The sequence below is a fragment of the Stenella coeruleoalba genome (genome assembly GCF_951394435.1).
Source record: "Stenella coeruleoalba genome assembly, chromosome: 2".
NCBI classification, from domain to species: domain Eukaryota; kingdom Metazoa; phylum Chordata; class Mammalia; order Artiodactyla; family Delphinidae; genus Stenella; species Stenella coeruleoalba.
Genome location: NC_137147.1, coordinates 39,579,637 through 39,591,040, shown reverse-complemented (window position 1 = coordinate 39,591,040; position 11,404 = coordinate 39,579,637). Strand labels below are relative to the sequence as shown.

The 11,404-nt window shown below is 43.6% G+C and overlaps 1 protein-coding gene across 2 annotated transcripts in view; it reads left to right on the top strand.

The window, feature by feature from the left end:
- Positions 1–944: 944 nt before the first annotated feature.
- PRKCH (protein kinase C eta) overlaps positions 945–11,404 on the top strand; it is a 221,954-nt gene continuing 211,494 nt past the window's right edge. Inside the window, exon 1 of one of the 2 annotated variants that reach the window (XR_013827258.1) lies at positions 945–1,708. Coding sequence is in view for 1 of the 2 variants with exons in the window: in XM_079914274.1 (XP_079770400.1) it covers positions 1,346–1,708 (363 nt within the window). In the remaining variant the exon portion in view is untranslated. The remainder of the gene's footprint in view (positions 1,709–11,404) is intronic. The other variant, XM_079914274.1, reaches the window with a different exon arrangement.

Genomic DNA, 11,404 nt, shown 5'->3' with positions numbered 1-11,404 from the left:
CAACAGCCCCGAGTGTTCCTAGAAGAGGCGATCAAGCACATGTGCCAGGGACTCTGTGTGTGAACATCTACTGTTCTTGTCATGCAGGGCCGGGTGGACCGGGAATCACCCCGCAGAGGAAGAGATTTATTACGTCCCGGCCATGTCTGTCTTCAGAACTGAACCTTCCTGCTCTTTGTGCAACAAGACACACCTCTCCGAGGAAGGAGGCGGACAGGATTTCCATCATCACTACTGCTCTATTAAAAACACACACACACACACGCACACACACAACAACCGTGTAATTACTCTCCGCAGGAAAGGTACACAAACAGGATGGGCCCAAGCTGAACTCGGGATGAGCCATCCCTGTAAAGATTAGGTAAAGGAACCTCCCGTCACGCACCCGCCTCCGGCCAGGGCCTCTCCCAGATGGCCACGTTGGGTCGCCATCCCACCTCCTAGGGGGGACTGGGGGGCGCGGGCGACTCCCGGCCGCGTGGGTTCCCTGCTCCTCCTCTTTCCCGCCTTCCGGCGCCCCCCGGGTCTGTCTCCCACGCCTCAGGTGTTCGCTCAGGCTGGGCCGCAAGCCCTTCCCTTTTTGGCCTGCACCTGGGGTAGCTTCCAGCCCAGAGCTCCCCGCCAGACCCCGCTGCAGGGAGCGCGAGCAGAGCGGTGCGAACCGGCCTGCGCCGCGCTACCCAGGCCGTTTGCGCCCCGCTACTGACCGAACGCAGGGTCGGGCGCCGGCCGCGCGCCGCGCCCCCGGACTTCGGAGGGCGCGCCAGCCCCGCGCAGGGTTGCCGTGAACTTGGAGCCCGCCGGCGCGAGGCTCCTGCCCGGGATGGGGCGGCAGCTGCTTCCTGGTTTGAAGCTCACCGAGTGGGGGAGAGCGTGAGCCCGCGGAGGCGGGGGCAGGAGCAGAAGCGGGAGGAGGCGGGGGCAGGAGCAGAAGCGGGAGGAGGCGGGGGCAGGAGGCGCTTGAGGCTCGAGCTAACCGGACGGGTCGCTCCGGCTCTCCGGGGAGAGGTGCTTCCCGGCCCTGGAGAAGGGGCGAGTCCCGCGCGAGCCCCCGGGAGGTGCCGCGCGCTCGAGAGGGACGGTCGGGCGACCCCGGCCCTCTGAGGGCTTGGCGCCCGGCTCCCCTCCTTTCCACCTCGCGAGGGAGGGAGAGAGGGAGGGAAGGAGGGGAGGGAAGGTCCGGCGGGGGACGCAGAATGGCTGGTCGAGGGGGGCTTGCGATTTGCTTTTCCCGGGAGCTGCCTCCACTCCTGCGGCCGCCGCGAGGGCTGGCCTGAACGAGGTCTCCCCGCTTTCCCGCTGCGAGACCGCGCGGTCCCTGGATTGGGACAGCGGCCCCGGCATGTCGTCCAGCACCATGAAGTTCAATGGCTACTTGAGGGTCCGCATTGGCGAGGCCGTGGGGCTGCAGCCCACCCGCTGGTCCCTGCGCCACTCGCTCTTCAAGAAGGGCTATCAGCTGCTGGACCCCTACCTGACGGTGAGCGTGGACCAGGTACGCGTGGGCCAGACGAGCACCAAGCAGAAGACCAACAAACCAACGTACAACGAGGAATTCTGCGCCAACGTCACCGACGGTGGCCACCTCGAGCTGGCTGTCTTCCACGAGACGCCCCTGGGCTACGACCACTTTGTGGCCAACTGCACCCTGCAGTTCCAGGAGCTGCTGCGCACGGCCGGCGCCTCGGACACCTTTGAGGGCTGGGTGAGTACCTTGAACCCTCCCCTTTGTGTCCACTCAGCACCTTCTCCCCCCTTCATTTTACAAAACTTGCCCGGGGCGCGCTTTCCCATCTTCCCAAGCGCAGGGAATTCCCTCCACTGCGGCCCTCGCTTTGGTTCTCGCCCAGGTGGCCACGGCACTGGTGGTGCGCTAGGGCACAGGTGGGTCTCTAGAAAGCTATCCTCGACACGGTCCCCTTTCGGGATGGCAGCTTGGGCTAACGGGAAGTCGGGGTAGGGGCGGTCACCCCCCTCCGCCCACACTTTGGGTAAGGCGCCCCAACTCTCAGCTTGAGGGTAATACGCAGGAAAGGCAAAGAAGTTGTGATAGATTGGAAAGTGACTTGATTTGGGTCAAGTTCTTTAAGCGGTTTTTAGGAGAAGGTGATACATTCTCGCAGGTATTATTCATAATGTTTATGGATACGTGTTGGTTCAGCAGCTCAGATGTGCACACGTGTTTCAGCATGCACATCCATTACATCCCAGAGGTACATAACCTGCATTGGCAGGGATTGGAGTGCCTGGGTCTTCAGTTGGCCAAGTTTCGTTTAGCAGTTTTCCAAGGAGATGAGGTTTACGTGTGTTTGTAACTTCAGTTCAGTTTCAGCCTGAGAGGTGTGAGTCCTGCAGTATGTGTTTCTGTTGTTATTGGTACTGAGAGTTTAGAGGGCTCTTCAGCAGTTTGTGAACCGCCCCCCTCCCCTCTCCTCACCTGCTGGGGCTTCTGTATATTGACAAGTAGTTAACCCGCAACTTCCTACTTGCCTGTGCTTTTTCACATAGTTCCCATGAGGCAAAATTTCTGCTGCAAATAAATTGAAATGTCTAGAGCACTCTACACAGTGCTAAAATGCGTTTGCTTCTTAATCTTCATACTGTTTTTGTGATGCAGGTGTTATCCTTCCCACTCTTATGTGATGAAATGATAATTATAATGAAGTGGTCTGGCCTGGCAAAATGGAGTAAGCCCTTTGAAGAGTCTCGGGAGTTTAATGATTTAAATTCTGGAGAATGTCAGTTTTGAGCCCAGAATGGTGACTCAGTATTGAAAACCTGTTTGAAATTAACAAGTGGGGGAATCAGATGGATAATAAGGAAGATTCATTTAGATATTTATTTTACACTTTGAGGAATTGATTATTTTATCATATACTTTGTAAACTTACAGCAGCTTGTGGAGTAGTCTCTTAAATAGGAGAAAAAACCATAACGACTGTTTAACCATATCATCAAATTATATTGAGTTACTTTCCCTTCAGCTGAATTTACTTTGTGGCATTTAGAAGTGGATTAGAGAGGAATGGCCAAAGTAGAGATTGACTTTTTATCCTGTGACTTTCTGGACAGGAAATAGAGGTGAGTCTAGGAATCTGAATGGAATTATTAAATTAGTGTCTGATTAGGAGTTAGGTTGGGCAAAGCTCTAAAAGAACTAGGTTCTGAAATATGGTGGTGCAGACTGACCAATGGCCATTAGAAGCCTGTTTTCCCCAAAAGATCCTAGACTGGTTCATTTTACCTCTAGTCTGCACATTTGAATCACCTGGGGAGCTTTTCAAAATCCCCACTTTTAAAGACTCTAGACAGGAATCTATTATGGCTGTGGACCCCAGCATCAGTACTTTTCAGCTCTCCACGTGATTGCAATGTGCAGTGAAGTTTGAGAACCTGTAGCCTAAATGAAGACCGCAAGATAAGGGCTGGAGAAGCTTAAGTGTAGAAAGATTCAGGTTACCTGACAAGGTGGGGGTATTTAGAGCTGCCTATTGTCCCACTGGCTGAATAGATTTAAATGTCAATTAAATTTCTATATCTATAATTGTCTGAATTCATTCTATTTAGATGTTTAATGTGGGGTTCCGGAAAGTATGAGTGTTTGGTAGGATAGGTCAGCCTTTAAATGACCTTGGAACTGGTGATTTGTCAGACACTCATTCAATTAGGAGGCAGGTTTTAAAAGTTCTGGGTATTTTGAAACTGTGATGATAGGGTAGAATGGGTAGTGTGTTTCCTTTCTTTTAAAATTTTTTGTTAAGAAAAGAATTTTAAGAAAATATTTGGAAATATATGGAATGCTTGTTTTCTGAATGATCCTTTATAGGTCTAAAGGTGGTTTTGAAATTTAGAATGACAGAAGTACTTATTTATCTTTAGCACATTAAATTGAAATGTGTAGTTTATTCAGGAAGTTACAAATGGAGTAATTTACAGTAAATTTATTTGTTGCAGTTGAAATTACAAATTGCTAAACTCTAAAAAATACTAAAAGCTTAGTTTTTGCTAGATCATGAGAAGAGACAAAAACAGAAGACACCTTTATGATTAGACTAAAACAAAGTTGTTATGCTTTTTTGCTTAACATGCTTTCTGAGTATTAAGAAGATAATCATTGGCGTTGATTTTGAACCAATTTCGTCTGTATTACCTTCTAAGCTTGATGAGAGAAAGGGTTAGATCTCTTCTGTGCAGTATATTCCTAGTATCAAGCACAGTGCCTGCCATGGATTAGGCAATCAACTGTTTCTTTCCTAACTATACTATTTCATTTAATTTACATTATATCCAAGGAGGTAGTGGGATATAATGTAACAACTAAAGAAATTCTTAAACGGAAATTCACAGCATTAAAAACTTAAATTAGAAAAGATCTCAAAGACCTGAGTTTCCACCTGAAACTAGAAAAGAAGAGCAAATTGAATCCTAAGTAAGCAAAAAGAAGGAAATGTAAAGATAGCAGAGGTTAGTTGAAGCAGAAAATAGAAACAGCAGAGAAAAATCAATGAAACAAAAAGCTGTTCTTTGGGAAAAAAAGAACGTAATAAAATTGATAAACCTCAAATGATCAAGAATAAAAACACACAAATTACCAATGTTAGGAATGAGAGAACATCACTATAGATCCTATGGACATTTAAAAATATATATTATGAATAACTTTATGCCAGGAAATTCCACAATTAGATGAAAGGAACAAATTCTTTGAAAGATACAAATGACCCAAACTCATTCAAATAACTTGAATAGCATTATGTCTATTAAGGCAATTGAGTTTGTAGTTAAAAACCTTCCACAGTGCAAACTCAAGGTCCCAGAAGGCTTTACTGGTGAGTTCTATTATACATTTAAGGAAGAAATATTGCCAACTACACAAACTATTTCAGAAAACAGAAGAGAAGGAAACACATCCCGGCTCATTTCATGAGGCCAACATTACCTTTATACCAAAACTTGATGAAAACATTACAAATAAATAAAACTACAGACCAGTGCCCCTCGTGAATATAGATATAAAAACTCTTAAATTTTAGCAAATCAAACCCAGCAATATAGCAAATGATCAAATGGGGTTATAACCAGGACTGCAAGGTTGATTAAACATTTATAGTCAATCAGTGCAACTCTTCATATTAACAGAATAAAAAAGGAGATTCATATGATCATCTCAATAGATAAAGAGTATTTGACAAAATTCAATACCCATTCATGATAAAAACTCTCAACAAATTAGTAATAGAAGAGAACTTTTTCAATGTGGTGAAGGACAATTGTGAAAAACCTACAGGTAACATGTTAATGGTGAAAAACAGAATGATATTCCGCTAAGATCAGGAGTGACAAGGATAGCTACTCTTACCACTTCTGTTCAACAGTGTATTGGAGGTCCCAGTCAGTGCAATAGGCAATTAAAAAAATAAAGTACATGCAAAGGAAGAAGTAAAATTGTAGAAAATTCTAAGACACCTACAAAAGGGCTTCTAGAACCAACAAGCTAGGTTTAGCTAGGTTGCAGGATCCAAACCAATCTACCAAAATCAGTTGTTTCTATATATTATCAGTGGACAATCGAAAACTGAAATAGAAAAATACCATTTAAAAGAGCATCAAAATATGAAATTGGATAAATCTGAATAAACATGCAAGGCTTGTTCACTGAAAATGACAAACCATCACTGAAATAAGTTAAAGATCTAAATAAATGGAGAGAGATACTGTGTTCATAAATGGGAAGATTCAATATTGTTAAGACCTCAATTCTTAACAGTTCTTCCCAACTTGTTCAATAGATTTAATGCAATCCTAGTTAAAATACCGTCAAGCTTTGTTGTAGAAATTAACAGACTGATTCTAAAGTTTATATGAACATGTGAAGGACCCAGACTCATCTAAGAATAATTTTGAAAAAGGATGAGTTGGAGGACTTAAACTATCTGATTTCAAGATAACTATAACATTACCATAATTAAGATAGTGTGGTATCGGAGTAAAGAGAGTCATATAGATCAGCGGAGTAGAAGAGAGTCTAGAAATAGGTTCACACATATATGATAAATTGACTTTCTTTATTGACAAAGATGTCAAGGCAATTCAATGGGGAAATGATAATTTTTTTCAACAAGAGGTGCGTGAACAATTGAATAGTTATGTGCAGAAACTTGAGCATTGACCTTTACCTCATGTCATACACAAAAATTAACTTAAAATGGATCATGGACCTAAAAAAAGGATTTTAGCTATAAAATTTTTATAAGAAAACATAGAAGAAAGATCTTAGTGCCCTTGGGTTAAGCAAACATTTTTTAGACAGGACACAAAAAAGCAAGTACTATAAAAAAAAAATCAAATCAGACTATTAAAATTAACTATTGCTTTTCAGAAGATACTTAAGAAAAAGAAAACACAAGCCACTGACTGGGAGAAATTATTTGCAACATGTAAATCAGACAAGAGACTTTTAACGGGAATATATAAAAACTCTTAAAATGCAATGAGAAAAATATTCAATTTAAAAATGGGACAAAGATTTGAATAGGCACCCTTCATGGAAAATAGCACATTAAAAGATTAGTCAAGGAAACGTAAATTAAAACCAAAACCCATGGGAAAGGCTAAAATTAAAGAGACTGATCATACCAAGAGTTGGTGAGGAAGTGGAGCAACTGGAACTCTCATATACTACTGTGCAGTATACAAAATAATAGTCACGTTAGAAAACACTTTAACAGTTTCTTAAAGTGTTAGACATATACTTACCATGGGACCTAGCTACCCTTAAGTACTTACCAAGAGAAATGAAACCATTTTACAGAGACTTGTACATGAACATTCACAGCTGCTTTATTTGTAATAGCCCCCAAACTGGAAAATGTCAGTCAACAGGTGAATATTTAAATTTATTTATTTTATTTATTTATTTTTGCCTGCGTTGGGTCTTCGTTGCTGTGTGTGGGCTTTCTCTAGTTGCGGCGAGCAGGGGCTACTCTTCGTTGAGGTGTGCTTGCTTCTCATTGAGGTAGCTTCTCTTGTTGCGGGGCACAGGCTCTAGGCACGCGGGCTTCAGTAGTTGTGGCTCAGGGGCTCTAGAGCGCAGGCTCAGTAGTTGTGGCGCACGGGCTTGGTTGCTGCGCGGCATGTGGGATCTTCCCGGACCAGGGGTCGAACCCGTGTCTCCTGCATTGGCAGGAGTGCAGTGTTCCCTACACTGGCAGGCGGATTCTTAACCGCTGCGCCACCAGGGAAGTCCCCAACAGGTGAATATTTAAACAAATTCTGTATCTATTCAATGGCATACTACCCAGTAATAAAAAGTGATGAACTATTGGTACACGTAACAGTATGGATGAATCTTAAAATATGTGATTTACATACTGAAAGAAGCCAGACACAAAAGAGTACATACTATATGATTTCATTTATGCAAAATTATGGAAAATGTAAACTAGTTTGTAGTGACAGGAAGCAGATCAGTGGTTGCCTGGGAACCGGAGAATGAAGGTGATGGAGGGATGGATTACAGAGGAGGCACAAGGAAACTTCTGAGCGAGATGAATATATTCATTATTTTGATTGTGCTGATGGTTTCACAGTTATATACTTAACGTCTAAGCACATCAGGTAGTTCACCGTTAAGTGTGTGCACGTTGTTGCGTGACAGTTATACTCAATAAAGCTGTAGAGAAAAAACGTTGAGGATTTATTATCCTTATTTTACCAAAGAAGATGTTAGGTAAATAAGTGCCTGAATTAGATTTGAGCCAAGGCTGACTCTTGAAAACCATGTTGCCTCTTTAGTGCAAAAAATATTATCAGAGTAGGAGCGTTAAAAAACACCAAACTCATTAAATACAGTTTCTGACTTTTGGACACAGTCTCATTTTCTAAATTATCACTGTCAGCTTTTTTTCTGTTTCTTCTAGAACCGGTTTGTTTTGCATAATTTCTTGAACTTCTAAAACCCGAAAGTTTGTCTAAGTTAAAACCTTATCTTCTCCTTTCACAGATTTGCTCTGTATTCACTGACTTTCCAAATGGGGACCAGCACTTAATACTTAGTGCAGAGCATAGGGACATGGCAGGAGGCAGGAGGGGCTGGAGGCTGCGTCATGGAAAGGCCTTGGCATCCCCTCAGGAAGGAAGGACCTGCTTGGCAGTATCCCAGGCTGTTTTCCTGGTTCAACCCTCCTGAAGACATTCTGTTCCCTGCAGCAGTGGAGGGCTGCTTTCTCTCAACTCAGTGAGGTTACCTATTTAGTAGTCTTGGTTACCTGTTTAGTAGTCTTGTCAGGGGAAGCCTCCAGGTTACCACTTGGCAATCGTTCATTATCTTTGCTCTTGATTCCTGGATCCAGGTACATGAATTTATAGCATCAGATTGAATCTTCTAGATTCGTTATCTAGCGGTTCATTCTCTTTTGTACTTTGTGGTACAGTTATTTGTTCTCACAATGATTTTTTTCGGAGCCAGTTTGGTGAGGAGCGTTTAGGGAAGAAACATATTTTAGCATCTCTAGGGAGGTTTATCCCAGTGTACGTGAATTGTGTTGGGTATATTGTGTCTTCAGTTTCATGGTAAGAATTTTGCTGCAGTGGGGCTGGCTGTTTCTCATCATGGTTAAGTTGTGGCTCAGATGTTCCCCCCTCAGAGAACACCTTCCAGACCACATTATTATCTGTCACCCTTCATTGCACTCATCCCTCTCTGAGATCATTTTGTTAATTTATTTTCTTATTTTACCTTCCTCCTTTAGGGTATAAACACCTTGAGAGCAGGGACCCCACCTCTCTTATTCACTGTCCTAAGTCCAACATCTTGAGCAGTGTCTGGTATATAGTAGGCACTAAATCTCTGTTGAAATGTGATTTTGGAGCAAGTAAAGTATAAGCACTTTGGAAGGATCTTGACTTAAACATTTTATTCATCTTTTTTTAAAAAATTATTTATTTTTGGCTGCACTGGGTCTTCGTTGCTACCTGCGGGCTCTCTCTAGTTGTGGCTAGCAGGGGCTACTCTTGGTTGCGGTGCACAGGCTTCTCATTGTGGTGGCTTCTCTTGTTGTGGAGCACAGGCTCTAGGCGTGTGGGCTTCAGTAGCTGTGGCAAGTGGGCTCAGTAGTTGTGGCTCGTGGGCTCTAGAGCACAGGCTCAGTAGTTGTGGCGCATGGGCTTAGTTGCTCCGTGGCATGTGGGATCTTCCCGGACCAGGGCTCGAACCTGTGTTCCCTGCACTGGCAGGCGGATTCTTAACCACTGCTCCACCAGGGAAGTCCCTATTCATCTGTCTAAAAACAAAATGAAAGTAATTCGGGATTGACCAGTTATTACAATGATCACAGTGTCCCTTGTAAAAAAAAAAATCAATTAATTACATACCAACTTGCACTTGAAAGACTGGACCAGATTCTTGTGTCCTTTGAATATGATAATGGATGGAAAACTGTTTGGAGAATTCTTTGCTTTTGCTTATTTTACAAGACCGTGATTTCTAAACCTGTTAATATGGTATAACTTTGTTCACTGGGTAGTTTGTGAGCCCGACATGTTAAATTCGGTTGTGCAAACGCTGGAGAGCTAATGAGGTTGGTGGGCAGAGTGAATCATTTTATCTTACATAACTCTTAGTGCAGTTTTGGTATCTAGCAAATGTTTAGAATGATGACTAGCTGTGATAGTAGAAGTGCAGTACTTTTTAATGAGAGGGGTAGCATTTATGTAGAATCAGAGAAGTGCCTTGGATTTTCTGTGGTCTTCCTTCTATTTTGTAAAACAGTTGGCTACATCTGGGACTGCATTTGTGTTGGCTGCTGGCTCCATTTTATTAGAATATGATAAAAATGAGGCCTGAAAGTCATTTCCTGACCACCTTCTTTCCACCTTCATCATTGCTGTATCCAAAATGATCTTTCTCAGTTGCCGAGCTGATAGTCATTCCTTTACTTAAAACCCTTCAGTGGTGCCCCACTGCCCTTAGATAAAACACAACTCTTCAAAATGCTATAGAATGTTCTGCATGATCTGGACCCCAATTTCCTCTTCAGCCTTATTGCTTACCTCACCCCATCCCACACTCCATGCTCCAGCCACAATGAGCAGCTTTCAGTTCCTCAAGAGCGACCATGCTAATTCCTACTTGTGCTTCAGGTCTCACCATAGACCTCACTTTACCCAGGAAACTTTCCCTGACATTCCAAGTCTGGGTTTGGTTCTCCCCCTCCTCCTTCGTGTTCCCTCAGCATCCTAAGATTTCCACTGCCCACTCCCCCTGTATCCTGAAAGGATGGATATATGAATGGATTGGGTTCTCATGGAAGTGTATGATATTGGTCAGAGGAGTGTGGGTGATTGACTGAGATTCATCCCCTCTGCTCCTGGGGTAGCTACTCTAACAGACTATTACATGTTTCTCTATGAAATGCCAAGCCTTAGGTGAGCTTTCATGCGCCACTGAGCGTGTCCTATGTACCAGGCACTGTGCTGTACCCTGGAGAGGCAAGTGGGCAAGACAGACATGGCCCTTTTCTTCACAGGCCTCGTAGTTCCAAGGGGGAGAGAGATTGGAGAGGTAGGGGGGACAACAACCAGGAAATGACAGAATAGAAGTAAGGACTAAGATGCTGGTGAGTGCCTGCTTTGGGGAGACCAGAAACATTTTCCTGGAGGAAAAACAGTTGATTTTTAAGGCTCCAGCATAGATAGCATGGCCACAGGCCTGCTTCAGTTAAAGGACCGTGAAAAATCATCCCTCAAAAGAAGGGAACGTCTGACCTAATAATGCTTTCCCAGAGAGACATCACAGATCCCTTTTGAAAGTTAAACGTTCCTGACCCACAGAAATCTTTCCATTGTCCGAAAGTTTGGAGGGAACTAAGTTTCAATATCTATGAACAGATGACCCAAAAGAACATTTAATTCCCGAAGACAGAAAACAGTAGCACCCTTTTTGAACCATCAAATGCCCCAAGCTTTTTACAGATCAGAAAAGAATCACTGATGTTGAAGCGGGAGAGTCTAGTTCAGAACAGCAACAAAAAGCCTGACAGCTCTTAGGCCCGTGGACGGGCTACAGATGTATTCATTTGGCAGTGATGTTTAACATTCAGTCTGAGGGCATTTAGTTCTGTGGTGCTCTAGTTTGCTGCAGACCCCACCACCCCCTAATACTCAGTCCCCTTGACTCATTACCCGCTTGGTCCTGAGAAATTTTTGAGTGTTTGAACCTACTATAGCTCAGTCCTTTGTTTTCAGAATGTGGAAACCAAAGCTCCAGCCAAAGCTTTACTGTTGCCTTAGCTCATGTGATGTGTGACAGACAGACACACTTAACATCTACATAGATATGAAGATGTACTTATTTCAATTTATTTAGATATGTATTAATTTGTAAATACATTAAGTTAGATAT